The 21,701-nt window shown below is 58.5% G+C and overlaps 1 protein-coding gene across 2 annotated transcripts in view; it reads left to right on the top strand.

Annotated features, from left to right (window-relative positions):
• LOC119107151 (LIM domain only protein 3) overlaps positions 1-21,701 on the top strand; it is a 75,314-nt gene that overhangs the window by 37,323 nt on the left and 16,290 nt on the right. For both annotated transcript variants that reach the window (XM_037230523.1, XM_037230525.1), the window contains exon 2: positions 5,870-5,966. In XM_037230523.1, coding sequence (XP_037086418.1) covers positions 5,885-5,966 — 82 coding nt within the window. In that variant the 5' untranslated portion in view covers positions 5,870-5,884. The remainder of the gene's footprint in view (positions 1-5,869; positions 5,967-21,701) is intronic.

Here is a 21,701-nt window from a genome sequence, read left to right as displayed (position 1 = left end):
CTGACACACACGCGTCGACCATGACACGGGTGAACTGCGATGCGACCGCCGGCCCTGGTCGAAATGCGCGCATTTCTGCCGCTGTCAGTCAGCTGATGCGGGCCCCCGGGCGCGTCCCCAGCCCTGCCCGGTGTCCGGCGGCGGCCGGCGGGGCCTCGCGTCCCCAGTCCTGCTCGGTGTCCGGCGGCGGCCGGCGGGGCCTCGCGTCCCCAGTCCTGCTCGGTGTCCGGCGGCGGCCGGCCGGGGCCTCACGTCCCCAGTCCTGCTCGGTGTCCGGCGGCGGCCGGCGGGGCCTCGCGCCCCAGTCCTGCTCGGTGTCCGCGGCGGCGGCGGGCCTCACGTCCCCAGCCCTGCTCGGTGTCCGGCGGCGGCCGGCGGGGCCTCGCGTCCCCAGTCCTGCTCGGTGTCCGGCGGCGGCCGGCCGGGGCCTCGCGTCCCCAGTCCTGCTCGGTGTCCGGCGACGGGCGGCCGGGGGCTTCGCGTCCCCAGTCCTGCTCGGTGTCCGGCGGCGGCCGGCCGGGGCCTCGCGTCCCCAGTCCTGCTCGGTGTCCGGCGACGGGCGGCCGGGGCCTCGCGTCCCCAGTCCTTCTCGGTGTCCGGCGACGGGCGGCCGGGGGCTTCGCGTCCCCAGTCCTGCTCGGTGTCCGGCGGCGGCCGGCCGGGGGCCTCGCGTCCCCAGTCCTGCTCGGTGTCCGGCGGCGGCCGGTCGGGTGTCTCATGTCCCCAGCCCCGTTTGGTGTCCGACGGCGGCCGGCCGGGGTCCTCGCAGCGAATGAGTCCCGGTCGTGACGCTCCCCTGCCTCATTTAATGAGATGCTGATTGACTAGATGGAGCGCTCGACAGCGGCCCGGTTGGCAATTCCCTAAATCAACATGGCGTACGCCGGCCACCTGATGAAATGCAAATATGGAAAGAACTGGCGGCCGGTCGGCCGGCCGCCAGGCACGTCCTCGGGCGTTCCGTTATGTCGGCCCGGTGAAACTCACACCTAGCTGCTCATTGCACCGCAGCAACGGCAAAGAGCAGGATCTGAATAAAGCCGCTGACTCGACCTCTGTCGCCTCGGGGAACACCGTGACATTTTAAGCGATGTAATTAAGCCTTATAATTAGTGAGGCGATGGTGGATGAAATATTGGCGTGGAGCTTGGTCGCGTGCTGTCTGCGTCATCTCGGAGGTCGTCTACTGCACGTCAGAAACAAGATGCTGAGAGCTGTAGCTCCACTCTGTCCAAGGGTTGTACCTCCTTGATACGCGCTCGGGTGGGGATGGGGTGATTTCACCCCTTCCTTAAAACTCACTGGGGGGGGGGGGGGTTAGTGGTTGGTGTGATTTGAATCCTTCCTTAATACAGGCTCGGGTGGGGGACCCCGCACTCAAGGTTTTCCAGAATGCGTTTTGAGCAGCTCGATGTGGCCGCGCTCAGTGATTTATCGCTTTACACAATTGAAAAATCGATCATTTGAATTAAAAGATGAAATGTATCCCGTAAGACTGCTGACCCAGGGCAGGTTAGAGTCAGGTCATGTCTGTCAGCGATGGCAGTTTCTTAGGACTTGTTGAATGCGATGTGATAACGGAATGTTAAACGAAGACAACTGATAGACAACTTTTTTAGAATGTTGTGCAACTTTTTTAGAATGTTGTGCAACTTTGAGAAGGTTGTCCAAGCATTTAGACGATTGAAGTCAACCCCTATGCCACTCCAGCCTGGCGCGTCGCATTCAACTGGCTAATGGTCACGTGTCATGCTTCAAGTGGTAAAAGCCATCCATCGTTCCTCCTCTGCACGCACCTACCGTATAGCTCGTAGTATAAATGACCTATGTCATGCTACTTGGATTTCGTTATTATTGTCAAAAACCAGGCACACAGCCTGAATTTTCCTCAGGGGGGGGGAAGCAACATTAATTTTTTCTTTGAACTGCGAAATTAGAACGAATTCCTGTGAAATCACCCAGTATCCGATACAAAATATTGGTTCCGGGGAGGGGCTGGGGATTGGGGACACTGCCCATCGCCCCCACTGGCCGTGTCCTTTTGTCAAAGCCTCATAAAACCGCCAAAACACCAAACTATTCATGAATAACAGACAGAATGCAAGGTACCTAGGCTGTATTGTTACTTCTCCCCATGGATCGCGCCAGAATGCCACTTTGATATGCAGCAGTACTTCAATGTTCCACCAATTATTTGTGGTTCATTGCAATTGCATGCCTCACGGCGGCAATCCTAAGCTGACCATGAGGTGTTATGTGCAGCCAGTGGTTTTGGGAGAGGAATTATGTCATGTTTTACAAGTAATATTTGTAACCACACCTGATTTAACGTCGCCTTTGTATGATTTGGACGTTGCGGCTTATGTACCGTTTATGGGTTCTCATGTATGGCATTGTCATGTCTTCAAAGCTTTTCCAGTCTGCACGCGGCTAGTACTAGAACTTGCTTGGCGCTGTTAAGCTTATCAAATGCTATGCTGTTCAGCCAACAGCATAGCATAGCCAACAGCAACCCGCTGACCCAACAGCCTTGTTCTGCCTATAAGGGGTCTCCATGGACAACGCCTGGAGGAGTCCTAGTCAAAAGGCCTTAATTCCAGAGAAATATTCTGACAGATGCGGAGTCGTGGGTTTCACGCAAGCAGACGGGCGTGGCAGCGATTGTCGTCAGCGTACCGCAGGTGTCGGGGTAATCATAAGCCCAGTTTCAGCTGCCTGCCCTGGTTTTTGTCCAGGCTGTCTTGAGCCCCGATGCCATGGGCTCGGTCAACGAGTACAGTAAGTCGGACTCTCAGCTGCTCCACAGACCGTTCGTAACTGATTTTACCGGTCACAGAACCGTTTGCGACTGACCTGAGTGGTGACCGTCTGTGACTGACCTCAGTGGTAACCGTCTGTGAGTGACCTCAGTGGTGGCCGCCTGCGACTGACCTCAGTGGTGACTGTCTTCAACTGACCTCGGTGGTGACCCTCTGTGACCGACCTCAGTGGTGGCCGTTCGCTGCTGACCTCAGCGATGACCGTCTGTGACTGACCTCAGTGGTGACCGTCTGCTGCTAACATCAGTAGTGACTGTCTTTGACTGACCTCAGGGATGACCCTCCGCGACTGGCCTCAGTGGTGACCGTCTGTGACTGACCTCAGTGGTGACCGTCTGCTGCTGCATCAGAAGTGACTGTCTTTGACTGATCTCAGGGATGACCCTCCGCGACTGACATCGATGGTGACTGTCTTTAACTGACCTCAGTGAATACCGTCTTTGACTGACCACGGTGGTGGCCATCCGCTGCTGACCTCAGGGGTCCTGTGCAGACCTGCAGCATCCCGATGCATGCCGCGTGTATGGGGCACGCCGGTCTGGGCCGTCCCCGGCCGCGGCGGCCGCCGATGCCGTGCCCGGAGCTACCGCTATTGAATTTCCCGATCGGGCCATCCTGAGTGCAGTCCGTCCAATTTTCCGCTCATCGGTTACATCTGGAGGCGGACAGAGCCGCTGCTCATGTCCCGACTCGGATGCGCCATAACTGGCCGATAAAGCGGGGCGCCGCCGCCGCCGCCGCCGCCGGCCGATGGCATCACGGCACGCCAGCGTCGTACCGGCGGCGGCGGCGGCGGCGCCCCCCCCCCCCCCGCGCTGTACCGGCGGGGAGCGGGAGAGGCGTACGTGACTCGCTCAGGGCGGTCGGCAGGAGGTTATGATGTCTTCTCGGTTGGCGAGGGTCCGGCTGGACGCACCTTTAGGGGAGGTGGAGGGGATGCGGCCAGACCTGACGGCGGGCGGGCGGCAGGCCGGAGCGGCGTGGCCACGGGCAGAGGCAATCACAGACGCGGTCGACATCGGTCCTGAAGGGGACGGGGAGCCGGCTGGGTGATTGTATAGTGGTGGAGGGGAGGCTTGCGTGCCTCTCATGATCGCCCTTATGTGTTTCGCTAATTGGTTTTGGGTGGTGTGTAAACATACATTAGACCTGGGGTATAAGGTGTCCGAGTTTGACGTGCCCTGATTGGCTGTGGCGAAAGTGGGGTCTATCCTACTCTCTTTGACATTAAGCCGGGCCAAATTGTTTTTGCATCCATTAATGCATTAGGCGCAGCCAATATCCAGGCTAGAGTGGCTCGTGAAAGCTATGTTTCTTAATGCGCAAGCATCGTTCTGGAAAAGGTTCGACGCTGTGGATGAGCACGTGATTTTTGTAGAGTTCCGAGGAATTTTGATGAAATCTTGTCCCCGGTTTCGGTGCTCGGGTGGTTTTGACCACTTCAGAATAAAATGCGCTGGTCATACAGTTTCTGGTCTAAATACAAACTTAACGGTTTAAATGGCCGTGATTCTAGAGCGCTGACAATTGTATTCCCACTGCACCCAATTTTCCTTTAACTTGAAAACATTGAGCTGGCGGAGTTGGCGGCCTGGCATAGCGTCTGGTGGGGCAGCAGTTCGGCTGACTGCGCGAATGTCGCTGCCGTCGGAGCGTATCGGGCGTTAGAACGGAAATCTCGTTCAGGGCCGGTGGTAAAGCGATAAAGCATTAGCATTTCTGTTGGTGTTTTCGTGTTTTAAGCAGTGTTGTGTGATTTGGGACTCGCATTCGACCCCGAGATAAACATAAGTAGAGCTAAAGCACTGAAACCACCCAGCGGCTTCGCTTCCAGACCTCCCTCACCATCACACGGGTGTCGGTTTGCCTCCAGACCCCTCTCACCATCGCACGGGTGTCGGTTTGCCTCCAGACCTCTCTCACTATCGCACGAATGTCGGTTTGCCTCCAGACCGCTCTCACCATCGCACAGGTATCGGTTTGTCTCCAGACCGCTCTCACCATCGCACGGGTGACGGTTTACCCTGCTCAGACCCATCGCCATAGGCAATGATGCCTTTGTTTTTACAGTGCTTCATTCGTTCTGTGAGACTAGCGAACGTTCTCCACTACACTGTGAATCACCATCTGTGAGCGTTCATCTGTCCATTTCCTGGCTTTCTGTGTGGTTACGGCCAGTCACAGACGGTAGCACTAGGACGCCTGGCCGGCCGGTGGACCACCATCTGACGCTAATTAGCTGTGCATATTTACTGTACGTGGGTCTGTGTTGCCCGGCCAAGGCGCTCTGGCCCGAGTGATTGAGTAAAATGAAAAGCACACAATATATTAGAAAATGAATTATAGACCCCGAAATGGCAAACCATTCCGGAGCCGGTAAGATAATAGAATTTTTGATTAGTTGGCTAATGGAAAGACGGAGCCATTCATCGATGTTTGATGCTGTTGTACGCTGGGCCGCGGCACAGTGATTGGCGGCAGTGCGCGGGTAAATTTCCCATCGGTCGCGCCGGCTGCCCGAGAACAAATGGGATTTATTCAGCATTAGTTGATTGCCTTGGCGTTATTGACAGCTGGTGTGATACCTGGCTGGTGTGGGCGGCGGCTCACCGGCGGCGATGGCCGGGCCAGGCCAGGGTGCGGCTGCCGCTGGGGCAGCCGGCCGGACCGGGTATCCCGTGTGAGCCAGTGGCCCCTCCCCGGCGCCCGCCCGAGCCGGCCGGCCCCGGCCCAGCTCCCAGCCCATGTCGAGCGGCGCCAGAGAATCGGCATCAGCACCGAACGCTGCTAATTACTCAGTCGAGTGGCGCTCGCGTCCGCTTGCAGGCTGCAGCCCGGCCTCCAATTAGCATGGGAAAACGGGCCATTAACGGTGCGGGCGCGGCGCCGGCGCCCGCTGCCGGGGCGGCCGGGCGGCGCGTGGCGGCCGCCGCGCGCGAGCCGCGTGACTACGCCGGCGCCCGCTGCCCGGGCGGCGCGTGGCGGCCGCCGCGCGCGCGCCGCGTGATTACGCCGGTACGCGCGGCTGATCATGGCGCCATTGTTTTCAGGACGCCGCCGTGGACATGCATAACAACAACAGCCAGTGCCTGAAGACGCGCAGCATGTCGGGAGGCCAGCTGCTCGGCGCCGGTCTCGACAGTGTCGGTAAGCGGCGAGCGGCGGTGCTGTGCGGCCAATTTGGCGGCGGGCCGGGGCCAGCTGCGGCCCGGCCGGCGGCGGCGGCGGCGGCGCCGGCCGGGGCCGCGCCCTGCCGGCGACGCCACCTGTGTCGGAGAGGGTGGTCTGAGCGGACGTCTGGCACGGGCTGCGACGGCATGGGATCTGTGATGGGGACGCGTTGTGGGTGCACGCTCCGGGTGAGGGGTGACCTCTGGCGGTGACGTCACCCACCTGAGCGGCGCCGGGTCTCCTGTCGCCAGTGCCGGATTATGCTGTGTCGTGCATCTCCTCTGCACCGCTCGTCCCCGTCCGTTCGTGACGGACTGCGGGCTCCGTTTGGGTCGGTGGCTTACATCCGGCCGTGATGTAATATCTTGCAGCAGCCATCTGCACGCTTTACGCTGCCTTTGCATCGGCCGCTGACAGAACTATAACTGTGCTGAAGCCCCGCACGAGGCGAGGTCCGGTCAGAGGCCTCCCAGTACAGTTAGAGTAAAGTCGATCAGTCTACATCAGCATGTAATTATCACAATCACCGATGTCACAACTTGTCAGTGCTTTGTCGCGACAAGGCAGTGACATATATGCGCTGCGTGGTTTTCGAGCTCGGACCCGGCACCTGAGGAGCGGCTGATCGCCGACCGCACCGCCGGCAGCCGGGGGGCGCACGTCAGTGGCGCCGGGCGGCGCCGGCGTCACGTCTGAGAGGCCCTGCCGCCCGTCGCGCCGGGGCCGGGGTCGGATTCGGCGGCCGCCGGAACCGGGGCTCCGTGGCGCCGCTCGGCGGATGTTTGTTGGCTGGCCGGCAACAGCCCGGCGGATGCGACCGAAAGCGCATGCAACAGACGAAATCGGCGCGGACGTGGCGACTATTGACGCAGAACGGGGGCCGAACGCGCCACCGGGCGCTGGTAACAGCGCCGGCGCGCGGAGTGGCTATTATGCAAATGGGCTCGCTGGCAACGCTCGGGATAGCTCTCAAGGCGCGAACGGTTTCGCGTGATCCATTTCTGTGCCGTGAACAGTATTTGCCGACGCTCTTATCCAAGGACGGCTCCGGTCAGCTACATCCACGCGAACGGCCAGCGTATGCAGATGCACTTATCCGCGCAGCCGTTGCGTTACGCTTGCAAGACGGACTCCTACTACAGATGGCCGCTTTGAGCACTGACCGGTACACACGTGATTTTGAGGTCAGCTGCGTGTTGACTAAGCATTCGCCGACTCGTCTCGCTGGTGAGCACGTGGCCGCCGGCGGGGAGGAGTCAGCGGGGCTCCGGTGAGAAGTGCCGGGCGCCGGCGGCCGCCGCCGCGCGAGGCCCTCAGACGGCCGACCGCCGCCCAGCGCCGCCGCCCAGCGTGCTGACAGGCCAGCACCGGAAGCGTATTAGCTCGATTGCCTCAAACCGCCGCCGCCGGAAAGTTGGCGGCGCCGGTGCTGTCCGCGGAGCCCCGGCCGTGGCCGGCAGCGCCGGCGAGTCGGCAGCGCGTGGCCGGCCAGCGCGGCGGCGGCCGTCTCTCCCGGCCCCGCCGCCGCGCCCGACCCTCTACGGCGGCGCGTGCCCTGCCCCGCGAGTCTCGGCCTCACCCCGCTGGCGGCTCTGGGACTGGCCACGTGGCGCGCGCCCGAAAACAATGCACCGAGCTCCCTGCACCGCCGCCGCCGTCGCGCCACCCTAATCCTGATCTTTCCGGAATTCATTCTTCATTGCGGGAAATTGGCCTGTCAAAATCTAATTTATCTTGAATGCTCGTTTATTTGTGGCTCTTTTATATTAATGGATATGAAATTTTATTCGCCAAATTGATGGAAGGGGGTAATAGATTCGGCCGCCGCGCTGCGGCAGCGGGCCAATTGCCTTGGTGGTAAGCACCGGCGCGCTGCATGCAACGGCAATGCAATTACGCCGGTTAGCGGCACGACGCCACGGCGCGAACGCCTCACTGCACGAGCTGCTGGTGACCTGCTGCCGGCTTCGGCAGAGCATGAAGTCTGCGATACGGTGAGCGCGGCGACATGGACCATCACTCGCAGGGACTTGTTGAAGATGGTGATCTCACTGTCGATGTGGTGTTCACGGTATGTCACGTAGTCGCGCCCATCGAGGCTTTGCAGGGTCGAGGCTCGTACGCTGGGGGTCAAGGCCAGCTTTCGAGCGCAGCGATAGGCTGTCATTGGCCGTGTGGTGTTGACCAACGCTACGGTGAGCGACAGGCGCAGTACTTCAAACCTCCGCGACACAACATTATAATGAGACGGCGTGCCGACATTCAAAACATGGTTCCATGCATGATGCTGTCGCAATGCCAACTGCATACGATCAAACGACATTAGTCGACGTTCTGTACTTTTTTCGTTCGCAGATATCCAGTCGCAAAATATGGGGTGTCAAATGCGTATTTGGTGATCATTCTTCTTCACACCGGCCTTGCCATTTCACCTGAGGACTACTCAGCAGTCTGTGGTAGTCTTCTTCTGATCACATCAGCTCCAACGATACACAGGGGTCTGGAATCCAGCTCCAGCTGTCCGGGCAGAAGCAGTGCTCTAATTGTCATCACCTCTCTTTTAGGACATCTGCATAAATCCTCTCCTTTTTCAAGTATGTTGTCCGAACCATTCGAAACGATGTATTTCTGGGATCAGGGATCACGCTAAGCATTGCGTGTTGCGCGACCGCTGACCCCCACCATCTGATCACGCAATGTCAGGTCAGCAGCAGAATTTGGTGGCGAAAGTTTAACGTACCACATTGCTTGGCACCGTTCACTCTACCCTCTGACATTACCTGACCTTTAGCGCGGCCGCTGCCACCGGCCGCAGACCATATCTGTCAGTGGGAAGTAGCGAACGCATAAAGCGACCCGAACCCATCCCGCCATGGGTGGGTGGATCGGAAGGTAAGCGCTCTTACCAACTGAGCTATCGGGACGGACGACAGCATTTCAGAGGCGTTGGCAACTGGCCAAATCCTCGAGGTGACAGAGAGCACTTACCTAAAGATTGCACGTACGTATACTTCCTGCCACGATCTTAGCTGCTTTTTGTTGCCTTCAGCCATAGGTCCTGGCAGTCATCCACCACCGCTTAACACGTTGCTCGGTAACAATCGGAATAAACATGAGCTTCCGAAAAGACCAACGTAACTGAGTTAAGTTCTCACGAATGCGGTGTTGTCAGTGCCTTTATCTTAAGATCGCGTAGCTAGCCGAAAACGAAGTGTCATGCCAGTGTCAGGCACCACAGTGTCAGGCACTGCATACCTAATATGTGTGGTGCCTTTCCTTCTCGCTACAATCCAAAAACCTCCATTGCCTTACTCCGGTAGTGTGTCGCAAGCACTCTTGCGTAACTGCGGTTCTTAAATCTTAGTTGTGCTAATTCCCTTTGTCTTCACTCGCCGTTCCCGAGTCCAGCCTTCAGTAACTGAGCTCACGAATGCAGAGGAAGAAAAACTCAGCCCCCTCCCCCTTCAACCCTCGCCGTATTTGTTTCATGCAAGATTTGGGCCATGTGACAAACGCTTGGCACGCGTGTGGAGCCGCGCAATTCCGGTCATGTCATCGAGTGCGCGGCTCCCTCATTGTCACAATCGAGACGTTTGCATGATACAGCAAGGCGATGCCCGTCCACTGGTACCCAGCTATCGAGCAACCTTCGGAGACAAGACATCCGATGGCATGCATCGTGAGCGTGAACATCGTGGGCATCTACTCCTGTGTTTCTATGTGCCGTCTTTGATGACAGTAAGCCCCACATGAAAACTCAGCGCGGGCCGCCCGAGCACTGGTGGGAATCTGTGTAACCCGGGTTTGTTTTGGGTATTGAGCGTTGCAAAACTGATTCGCCATCACTGCCGAAACCAGATTCGCCTGTTCCACGTAAGGCCATTTTAGGCCTGCCGGTACATTTGGCCACGCACATTTAGTCCTCGCCTGGCTCATGCGACTGTCGACCTTACGTGAGGGATCCTGCGGAGCACGCAGTGACACTGTGCGTATTGCTGCCAGCGGTTGACGGCATTGTCGGCGCTGGTCCACGGATAAGAGCGCGATGTCGATAGCCAATCCTCCATCCACAACTTTTAGATAAAAGCCAAAGGTGACACGGCTCAGGTGATCAGGTGATCAGCTGCTTCAAGTGTTCGTCCACAAAGCGCACCGGGTGACGATGGGGAGGAGCATAAGTTTAAAGAGAACGTTAAGATGTGCTGTTTTGAGCTGTTTGAATACTGGGGGGACGAGGGGGACCTTGACAGGCTTGGAAGAGTGCGGGGGCGGATCTAGCCTGGATTTTTTTTTGGGGGGGGGGCAGCCGTTCGTCTCGTTCGTCGCGTAGTTAAAACAGACGGTAAGTAGACGAAACTTTTATGAAGTTCTGGGAATGTTTTGGGGGGGCCAAAACATACGCTCAGAGTTTTTGGGGGGCCATGACCCCGTGACCCCCCCCCCAGGATCCGCCTATGGAAGAGTGAGTTCACCACCTCACAGGCCGGCAGGCGTCAGTCATGAGCCATGCCATATTGATGTGAGAGCTGGCTCGGCCTCACTCGCGGTGCGGCTTGAGCCAGGCGCAGCGCGGCTCTGAACCCGACACCTGAACCCGCACCGACACTGAACCCGACACCCACACCCTACCAACGCGCTGAAACCGACATCTTAACCCCCGCCGACACACCGAACCCGACACTCGACACTGGGCCTTGCTCCGAATGCGCGGAGGCCCCACAGGGCACGGGCTGAGCATGAGCGCGGGGCGCCGCATGCTGCGGTGGGTTGGACGTGAGCTCGGCGGCGAGTCAGGCCGCCTCCGTGATGACGCGACGCCGCGACGGGTGACGCCGTGTGACCAACGTGGTCGGCGCGACCGATGCCGAGGCCGCGGCTGGCCGACGCGACTCACGACCGATGCCGAGCCACGGCCAGCCGACGTAACTCACGACCGATGCCGAGCCACGGCCAGCCGACGTGACCCACAACCGATGCCGAGCAACGGCTAGCCGATGCGACCCACAACCGATGCCGAGCCACGGCTAGCCGACGCGACCCACAACCGATGCCGAGTCACGGCTAGCCGACGTGATCCACAACCGATCCGATCCGAGCAGTGCCGACTCGGCGGAGTCTCCCACGCTGAGCGCGACGCGGCGCGGCGGTGGGCGTTCTGATGCGATGCGCCACTTCCTCCGTGCAGGTCCGGGGCCATTGGGTGTCACCAGGCTGGCGTCAGCCACATTTCCATCTGTGGTCCACCGCGGCGGCGCCACATTCCAGCGTCAGGCGCGCTGTGTACAAGCATACATGCATTACGGCTAATACTTGCTTTATCATTTCAAGATGGCGGCACGCCTGCTTGGCGACGAGGAACAAGACATCGCCATTACTAGCGCCCAAGTCACCCTAACGAGATAAAAGCCGCCCAGTCCGAGCCCCGAGTCAAATGAAAATGAATACTTCCTTTAATAGAGCCGACATGAATTTGCTTTTATTTTGGCTGGCCGCTGGTAGGCTGGACTCTCGATGACACGTAAACAAGCCGGCCAAATGGTCGGGGGAGGGGAGGGGAGGGGGGGACGGGGGTGGGTGATCGCTGCCGACCTTTTTCGGCAGACCCGTGGTGCTGCCTGCCGTCCTCCCTATCGGAATTCATCGGGCTGGTAGTGCCCGGTAGCGGACGGGGTGGCGGCCAGCACGAGGAGGGCACGGCCAGTGAGGTGGGTCCCGACGGGGGGCGGACATCAACAGCAGTCGGCTGGGGCCTGGGTCGCCTGGTGTACGCTGGCCACCTGTTCCACGGATTAACGTCACGCCAGCGAGCAATGAAACGATGTGTATCCGTATTTGGAACCTTCGAATGGTTGGCTTATCACCTCCAACGGACGGCATAGTTACATACCGCAAGCTCCTAAGCTTGTAATGCCCAGCTCTCATTGACACGTAATCAATTTCAGTAAACATGCATCATTCTCCGCACCTTTCAAACATGTCATCCTGTCCAGTGGTACTCTGCTTGCCCCCCCCCCCCCCTCTCATCGTGATGGAAGGTCAGCCTACATGATGGACGCAGGCTGCTATATTTCATGCTCTTAGTGCATCGGTTTCAAAACAGTGCCTTCCGCTGTTGTTTTGCAGGATTTGGTAGCCGTAGGGAGCCGCAAGTCTCGCCCTGTTGAACGCTCTCGAAGCGTTGCACGCCCTTTAAGACGCAAGACATTCGTAGCTTGGAAAGCTGGCAGGCTTGTCATGCGCGTTTTACGAGGCTGTATCAAATTAGCACGCACTCGCTGTCCTGCTGGACACTTACCACACACGACCAAAGCTCAAACATTTCTCAAGTGCAAACGCTGACGTCATGTTTTTCCTCACCGACGCCCACCGCTGCATGGTTGGTATGGTCTCCGTATAGAGCATTCCATGAAACCGACAGAAAGTGGGTATGTTCGCACGAACGAAAGTGCAAAACGATCGGAGACAGAAGGAAATGTTGGCGATCGGACGAATGCAGGTGTAAATGATCTCTAAGAAAGGATTAACGCTACGGTCACACAAGCATCGTCGACGGCGGTTGCAAATTTCAATGTATGCGTGCATGCAAACGCATGTGCTTCGAACATGTCCATTTTGTGTCCATCAGCAACGGTGATTCCTGGACTTTCATTTCATTACGCAGGTGACATGCCAGGGGAGTGCCAGCAAAATTGGTGGTATTCCCGGTGAGCATATCTGATATAAGTCCGCCATTGTCATTTCTGAGTCTAATTGCTAAAACGAGTACAGGCTGAAACCCCATACGCGCCTTGACCCACTTTGTGAAAGTAATTTGGACGGAAGCGATTAGAAATCCAGTTTTTAATTACGGAGGGTCTGTGGTGTGACTGTATATGGCATGTCTTAATTCGCCCTATTGTTACTTTGCCTTAATCAGATTCCACCCGCGATAGAGCTTATTATACGCTTCAGAATGCACTTTCTGAATCCTTTGTGGCCAAAGAAACGCCGTCAATTAGGCGACTTCCATATCTGCAACGCGAAACACGTCCGTTGGAATTGGCCGTTCTCAATCGGCGGCCAGCGCTCACGCTCTGCTTGCGGCGCTGTCCATAGGACCGCGCGCAACGGTGCGCACTGGTCCACCACACGCGTCCCGTGTCGGCCGAGCGCCGCCGCCCTCAGCGTCGCGCTCGTGATAACGCGACGCTCCGTGGCCGGAAATGAAGGCTGCCACTCGGCCCCGCGGCTACTCGAGGTCGAGTCGTTCCCCGCTGTCGAAATGCTGAAGTGCGGCTTTCATTGTTTCATGGCGTAAGACCGGGTCGAAGTGCCTGCCGCCGGTCGGACGAAGTTAGTTTGAGCGGCGCAGCGGGGCGGTAACCGCGGGGGAGGGGCCATCACTAGCCCCAGTCACTCAGGGGCGGTAACCACGGCTGTGTCCATCACTAGCTCGAGTCACTCAGGGGCGGTAACCGCGGCTGGGGCCATGACTAGCCCGAGTCACTCAAGGGCGGCAACCGCGACTGGGGCCACCACTAGCCCGAGTCACTCAGGGGCGGTAACTGCGGCGGGGGGGGGACACCACTAGCCCGAGTCACTCAGGGACGGTAACTGCGGCGCGGGGCCATGACTAGCCCGAGTCACTCAGGGGCGGTAACCGCGGCTGTGTCCATCACTAGCTCGAGTCACTCAGGGGCGGCAACCGCGGCTGGGGCCATCACTAGCCCGAGTCACTCAGGGGCGGTAACCGCGGCTGGGACCATCACTAGCCCAAGTCACTCAACACTGAGCATGCAGCGTGGCAGCGTGCAGGAGCCTGGCGTCGCCTGGCAGGCGGACGGTCGCCAGGCTGTGGTGCGTGGTGTGCGCTCCCTGTCGCCCGGTCGGCCCGCCTGACCGCGCCCTTGCCCCCCCCCCCCTCCGGCGCTCCCCTCTGGCCGTACGTCGGTCGGTCGGTCGGTCGGTCGGTCGGTCAGGGCGTCTTCCGGCCGCACGGCGTGCAGTACGGCCCGGCCGGCATTGCGGTGGTGCGCCCCCGCGAGCGTCGCCGCTACCGTTCCCGGAAGCCCTGCACTTTGAGGCGCCGCCGTGGCGTTCCCCGGCCGGCTTAGGTGGCGCTGCGTGGCGGCCGGTTTGTGTGCTCAGCCCAGGGTAGTGAAAAGGTCGGTCAGGTCAGGTTATTGATGTGGCAAGCTCATGGTATTGATGAGGTCAGTCCAACGCTGTTGTAATATCAAATCGGGACAGTGATGGGATTGGCTCAAACATTATGAGGTCGGCCCAGGATGCCGGGCGTCGATGAGACCAACTGAGAGCGGCACCGGTCCTCCCGCATAGTCCTGCGTCCCAGCGCCTGCTGCACAGTCGGCAGCAGGTCACTGCTACACTGCGCTACTTGTCAACATTGCCCAGCCTGACTCACACACATGGCCGTACCGGACCCAGGGCGTCTACGCCGACATGGCCCGGCGGACCACGTCGGCGCGGACGCCAGGGCCCGGTGCAGAAGCCCACGCAGCCACGCGGGCGTCAGGTTCGTCCATGCCCTCGATCCGGCCGTCTCAGCACCCCCGGCCCGTTCGCGGCGCTGCGAGAACAAACAGCGGCGCGCGGCTGGGGCGCGCCGATCGTCGCCGCCGCGCCGTAATTGAAACGGACGAGCGGCGCCGACAGGTGGGCCGGCGCGGTGCGGCCCGCGCCGGCGGCTGTTACGGCTCGCGCCGGCGGCTGTTACGGCGCCTCCAATGGCCGGTTGCGGCGCGCGCGGGCGGCCGGGCGCCGCGCGGCAGATCCATTTTTGATCGGCCGCCGCAGCCGGCCGCGTCAGAAAACAGCCGACTGCCGATCGGACGCGCCCGGAACGAGCTGGCGCGCGACGGAGGTGCGACTATCGATGGTGCCCAGCGGGCCGGTCGCCGGCCGCCGCCGGCCAGATTACATGTCTAGGTACTCTATTGGGGCGGCTGCTGTGAATTGAGCGTGGTCGTGGCAGCCTTAGCCGGCGCCGTGCGCGATGGCGGGGGGAAGCTGGCAAGCACTGGCAGCGCTGAAATTGCTGCTTACTTAGCCTTATTTAATGTTATGAGGCATCGACACCATTGATTCATGGCTTGTGCGAACGCGGCGGCTCCTCTGTTGCAGCAGGTGGCGCGGACAGGTGACGGCTGCCATGGGTGATAGCCTATTCTGGGGATCGATAGTCTGTTTTGTGGACAAGGTCTTGTCCCGCAGACGTACATGTTGAGCTGGTGCACGCCAATTTACTGTGTAACGCCATCATCCTGGAGGTTTTGGTGGGATGAGCCCCACCCTGATTCCTTGTGGCCCGGGTACCGGCCCTCGGCCCGCTATCAGCCACGGCCGCCGCCCTGTGCTGGGTATTGTGCACATTTTGCACCTCATTACGCCTCAATAATGGCCGGATGGACCATTAGCGGCTCCAGGCGGCGACAACAGCGGCGGCCGGCTCTAATGATGACGCCGGCTGGCGGCCGTCCCCTGTCCGTCGCTGGCCTCCCGCCGACAGGGGGCCGGCCGGCTGCCGCCCAGGCCGCGGTTCGGGTCACTCGCCGACAGGGGGCCGGCCGGCTGCCGCCCAGGCCGCGGTACGAGTCACTCGCCGACAGGGGGCCGGCCGGCTGCCGCCCAGGCCGCGGTTCGGGCCACTCGCCGACAGGGGGCTGGCCGACTGCCGCCCAGCCCGGGGCACGGGTCACTCGCCGACAGGGGGCTGGCCGGCTGCCGCCCAGCCCGGGGCACCGGTCACCCACCGACAGGGGGCCGGCCGGCTGCCGCCCAGGCCGGGGTACGGGTCACTCGCCGACAGGGGTCGGCCGGCTGCCGCCCAGGCCGGGACACGGGTCATGCACCGAAGGGGGCCGGCCGGCCGCCACCCCGCCCGGCCACGGGTAAGGTTGGGGACATCCTGGCTGCTGGGGTACTACGGGCCATCGAAGGTACATTGGCGGGGGCGTCGGTTAGTTGGAGACCGCAGCCGACTGAGCTGGGTTGCAGGTTAGGTAGACACATTTGTTGACTTGGAGGGGAGGGGGGGGGGGGGGAGGGGAGGAAGGGGAGCGGCGGTGGAAACCGCTCTTTGTGAGTGAAGTGAACACAGCCCGGCTGGCTCGGCGGTCACCTGTCACGACCAGCGCGGGGAACACTGAACACCTCGTTGTCTCTTAAAGCGGCGCTAGACTGTCCCTAGCGCCGGAGCGTCCACCTGAAGGTATCGCCGGCCGGCGCTTGTTAGCGCCATGGGAGAGGCGTCGCTGTGTCCGGTCCGCCCGGCGGCGCGTCGGTGCAAGTCACGTCGCGTCCGGGCGCAATGGCAGCAGCCGATTGCCGGGCTCTCTGGCGGCCGTCACGCTCCGATCCGCCACTTTGGCGGCCGCCGGTGCGCCAGCCTGCGATCTCGCGCCGGCCCAACTCGGCCGACAATTCCGCGCCGGCCCAACTCGGCCGACAATCTCGCGCGGGCCCAACTCGGCCGACAATCTCGCGCCGCCCCAACTCGGCCGGAAAATCTCCGCCAGCCCAACTCGGCCGACAACCTCGCGCCGCCCCAACTCGGCTGACAAATCTCCGCCGGCCCAACTCGGCCGACAACCTCGCGCCGGCCCAACTCGGCCGACAAATCTCCGCCGGCCCAACTCAGCCGACAATCTCGCGCCCGTCCAACTCGGCCGACAAATCTCCGGCCCAACTCGGCCGACAATCTCGCGCCGGCACAATCCGGCCGGCAAATCTCAGCCGGCCCAACTCGGCCGACAATCTCGCGCCGGCCGAACTCGGCCGACAATCTCGCGCCGGCCCAACTCGGCCGACAATCTCGCGCCGGCCCAACTCGGCCGACAACCTCGCGCCGGCCCAACTCGGCTGACAAATCTCCGCCGGCCCAACTCGGTCGACAACCTCGCGCCGCCCCAACTCGGCCGACAAATCTCGCGCCGACCCAACTCGGCCGACAACCTCTCGCCGGCCCAATCCGGCCGACGAATCTCCACCGGCCCAACTCGGCCGACAATCTCGCGCCGGCCCAATCCGGCCGACAAATCTCAGCCGCGCGATTTTCATGCAGAGATGACGGACGAGACGGGCATGTCAAGAGGTTTAATTGAATTGCGCACCCCGGCGGCACTGTGTAAATTATTGGCCGGCCGGCGGTGACTTGGCAGAGCGATATTCGAAGCGAAATTGTCCGGCTCAATTCCCATCAATTCGACCGCTCGCTGCTATCTGATGGCCGCATCTTAGCATACGCTACACGTCACTATCGCCAATTAAAGGGAACGGGGCGCTCTGCGGCGCGTGCCAGGCCGCTTACATGCAATCAGAGGGCGGCGGAGGGCCGTGCTGCGCGGTGCTCCCGCCTCCGGCCGGACCGGGCCGGGCCGGGCCGGGTCGGCGCTCCTGGCCGGCCTCTATCGCCGCCATCGCTCGCCAATTAGCGGGGTATTTTAATTGAGCATTGAGGTGACGGCCGGCGGACGCAGCATCGACGTAGGGTAGCTCGGCTCACCGAGTGCAGAGGAGAGGATGGGGTCGGTCTGACCGCCGGTGGGGGAGAGCATGGGACCAGCTTGACCGACTGTGGAGGAGAGGATGGGGTCGGCCAGACCGACTGTGGAGGAGAGGATGGGGTCGGCCAGACCGCCTGTGGGGGAGAGGATGGGGTCGGCCAGACCGATTGTGGAGGAGAGGATGGGACCAGCTTGACCGACTGTGGAGGAGAGGATGGGGTCGGCTTGACCGACTGTGGAGGAGAGGATGGGACCAGCTTGACCGACTGTGGAGGAGAGGATGGGGTCGGCCAGACCGACTGTGGAGGAGGAGATAGAGCCAGCCTGAAAGACTGTGGAGAAGAGGATGGGCCCAGCCTAGCCAGCCTGGTTCAGAGTGCAATATCCAAGAATAAGGCGTATGCTTTGGGACCGGTCTAGACCCATTGGCCTAATGAATGATCTCAACCCTTTAACCCAATGATGATTCACTCCCAAATGGACAGCCAGATGGTCCGAACCGAAATCCAGCTTCATAAAGCAAGTTCAGTCGCCAGGTAAGTCGTGCAGACGTCGTCGTGAGATATGCTTATTTAGCACGGGGTGTGCTTATTTAGCCCTGGGCGTTCTGATTCAGCGGACCTCCATCGTAGCTCGGTAGGCCCCAAGTTCATGACTGCGGTCAAGTGGGTCGTCGGCTACGTGCCATCGCACAAAGCGTTATCTAAAGGGCCACCACCAGGCGTGTGGTGTGTTTATTGGACTGATTTCTGGCATACGAGAGCCCCCCAAACGCATTGGTGGCAGCAGGATATCACCGCGGGCAAATCAACTCGCGATGGCTTTGCGATGCAGCCGGTGTGTCCCACCAACGTCATCGTAAAGCCAGAGGGCCGAGATGATCGGCTGCTTGATGCATTTGTTTTCCTTTAATAGCGCTTTATATTTGACAAGGCAACCCGTACAATTTCTTGACCAGCTGTCATGACTCACGTCTGAAAATGTAACTATGAGTGGCGGCACGTCCCATAGATAATGATGCCGTTCTTTCCTGGCCAAGGTTTGCTTTGAAGCTGTCGATAGCCATTGTCAGGACCCATTTGCAACCGTCCCAAATTGCTCTATTGAGTGGCTTATATCGGCACGCAAATCAGGGCGGGATAAAGTGGCCAGCTGCAGCGGTAATGGACGCGCCGCGGTAGTGGGCCATGATCACCCCGCGATATGACAACACGGTTGAAGGGCATGATCACCTCGCGGTATGACTCCGCGGCAGAGGGGCACGATCACCCCGTGATATGGCTCCGCGGTAGAGGGCATGATCACCCCGCAGTGTGACGCCATGGGAGGGGCCATGATCACCCGCGATATGACAACACGGTTGAAGGGCATGGTCACCCCGCGATACGACAACACGGTTGAAGGGCATGATCACCCCGCGGTATGACTCCGCGGTAGAGGAGCATGATCAACCTGCGATGTGACTCCGCGGTATAGGGGCATGATCACCCCGTGATATGGCTCCGCGGTAGAGGGCATGGCCACCCCGCAATGTGACCCCACGAGAGAGGGCCATGATCACCCCGCGATATGACGTCTCAGTAGAGGGGCATGATCACCTCGCGATGTGACGCCATGGGAGAAGGGCATGATCGCCCGCGATATGACATCACAGTAGAGACTTCTTCACACATTTCATAGCGCGCTTTAACACGCGCTCGGGTGGGAGGGGGTCAACTTGACCGCCCGAAGGTTTTTTCCGGAATAGTTTCCGAACGGCGCCGCGTAGCCGCACCAAATTTTGCACAGCTGTAGATCACTGAATAGCGGATCGTTAGCGTAACAAATTCGGATGTACCTTGTAAGGTCGCTGACCTATGGCAGGTCAAAATCAGGCCATGGTTTCAGCGAAGTCTATTTCAAGGGAATCTTTTAATCTGGCGCAACAACGGCGTGTTAGGCGAAGCTATACATCTCTGAGATGCTTTCTTAGGCAACATAAATATTGAATGAGCAAATTGCGTTGACCTAAGGTCAGATATAAAGTGAGACCACGGTCGAAACCAGACTGTTTTATTACTCTAGGGCTCGCTGTACGGGATAGTTTCTGGTGATCATGGCGAATTTATCGGGCAGGATCCGTACCATATATCTTTCATGGGCTTCTTACAGGTCAGAATAGGTCATTGACCCAAAATGACCCAGGTCAACATTTTGTTTTTAGAAACATGCCGCCTAGCATAATCTTTGTCGCTTATTCAAATGCAAAACTCAGAGCAGTCTGTATGATTTTGGTCACCATGGCCTTCAAGAGGTCAAAAAAGGTCACTGACCTTAACTGATCATGTGACCTTTTGCTTAGAAACAGTTATCTAGGTTCTGGGGGCACTTTGGAGACCAACCTGGAATTTTACCTTCTTTGATCTTATTTGACCCGAAGGTTATGACCTAGAAACCTTAAGCTTTGACCTAAGTGATTTTACGTACAGGTCAACACACCCTATAAATTTGGTGTTTCTAGCTCTCTTAGTTCCCGAGATCTCAGGGGGTCAATATGACCCCCCACCCGAGCGAAGGGTATTTAGCCGGCCACCCGGGCGCGTGTCAGGACGTAACGTGATGCCGTGTTTTTCGTCCTCATCCAGCCAGGCGTTGATTCAAGACGCGCGTCCTCATCCAAACGGGCATTAATACAAGACGTACGTCCTCATTTAGCCATGCATTGATACAAGACGCGCGTCGTCATCCACCCAGGCATTAGTGCAAGACGCGGATCCTCATTTAGCCAGGTATTCATGCAAGACGTGCGCCCTCATCCACTCATCCCACCATGCATTTATAAAAAACGCGCACCGTCTGTACCGGTGGTGACACTTTTAGGTTATTGAGGGGGGAGGGCGAACCAAAAGCCCGACAACCCACCCGCCCCCCCCCCGTTTTTTCATCGGGTTTTGTCCATTTTGTTTTGATTAAACGTTATATAATTTTTAAATCTTTGTATAACTTATAAAAGTCTTTGATTTAAGCAGTATATAAATCATGCATGGTTGGATCCAGGGAGCAGGCGCTGTACGCACGCGTCTTTTCTGATGGGCACGTGAAGGCGCCCCTCTAGAGGCCACTGTAGAGCACCGATGGGCTCCTCCTTGGCGGTCATGGGAGGCGGCACACATTTTGGCTATGGGAAACGGGGACGGGTTTAGCCACGAAGGACTTAAGTCATTCCCATAATCCAGAGCTTTTCACTTTAAACTTACACACCGTTGCGTGTTTTATGGCCCTAGGTATGTGAAGGTTATTGCATCGTTTATCCACTCAGCTGTTGCCATTTGTATCATTTGTTGAGAGCAACCATGACTTTTTGTTATGAGAGTAGTGCGAAAAACCACTGCGCAGGAAGACCAAATAGAATAGTATTTCTGTTATGGTCATCTTTTACCTACCTTTTTTAGCATTCTAGCCAAAAACATTGGGGGCCCACGCCAATATGGCGGGGGGGGGGGCAGAGGCGCAGCCAAAGCCTTGCCAAGGTGACGCAGGATTGACAAAGGGTCCCTTATAGTAAAAGGCCCGACCAAAAATCGCTGGATATGGCCATTTGTTGTTTAAGGCATGTTTTCTTATATATATATATATATATATATATATATATATATATATATATATATATATATATATATATATATGTACATGTATACTACATCTTTACGTTCCATAACTGAAATATCGGCGAGACGCTACCGCGAAAACAATTCTGTCTCAAGTTTCATTGAATCAACTAATAAACCCATGCGTGTAATGACCGCATGAAATAAATCCCCGGTGCTCTTCATTCACAATGGTGTAGTGACCCTCTCAAAAGGAGAAAACTCAGAAATTCTGTCAAAATTTTTCTCTGGGTTGTACAGAGATAGCAAAGATTCCGCGAATGTAGATTGAAGATCAACATTTGTCAATACTATGTATTAACATGGCCAAGCCATGCTCGTCTGGGTCTGGTTAACATTCGGTCGGAATTGATTACTGGCACAAATTATTTTACGCAGCTAACATTAGGGTGTGGCCAACAGGTAGACGAAAATGGTGGCGCTTCTGAAAGAAGTACCTCTCAACGGTTTTGGACACCGAATCGTACATATAGAGATATTCCGGGCGTATGTTTCACCTGTGCGTTTTTTTGTCGTTGAAAGTAACGCATTGATCTGTACAGCACCGCAAAGTGATGCTG

The sequence above is a fragment of the Pollicipes pollicipes genome, unplaced genomic scaffold (genome assembly GCF_011947565.3).
Source record: "Pollicipes pollicipes isolate AB1234 unplaced genomic scaffold, Ppol_2.1 Scaffold_6686;HRSCAF=7923_pilon_pilon_pilon, whole genome shotgun sequence".
NCBI lineage: Eukaryota > Metazoa > Arthropoda > Thecostraca > Pollicipedomorpha > Pollicipedidae > Pollicipes > Pollicipes pollicipes.
This window is presented reverse-complemented; position numbering and strand designations above follow the sequence as displayed.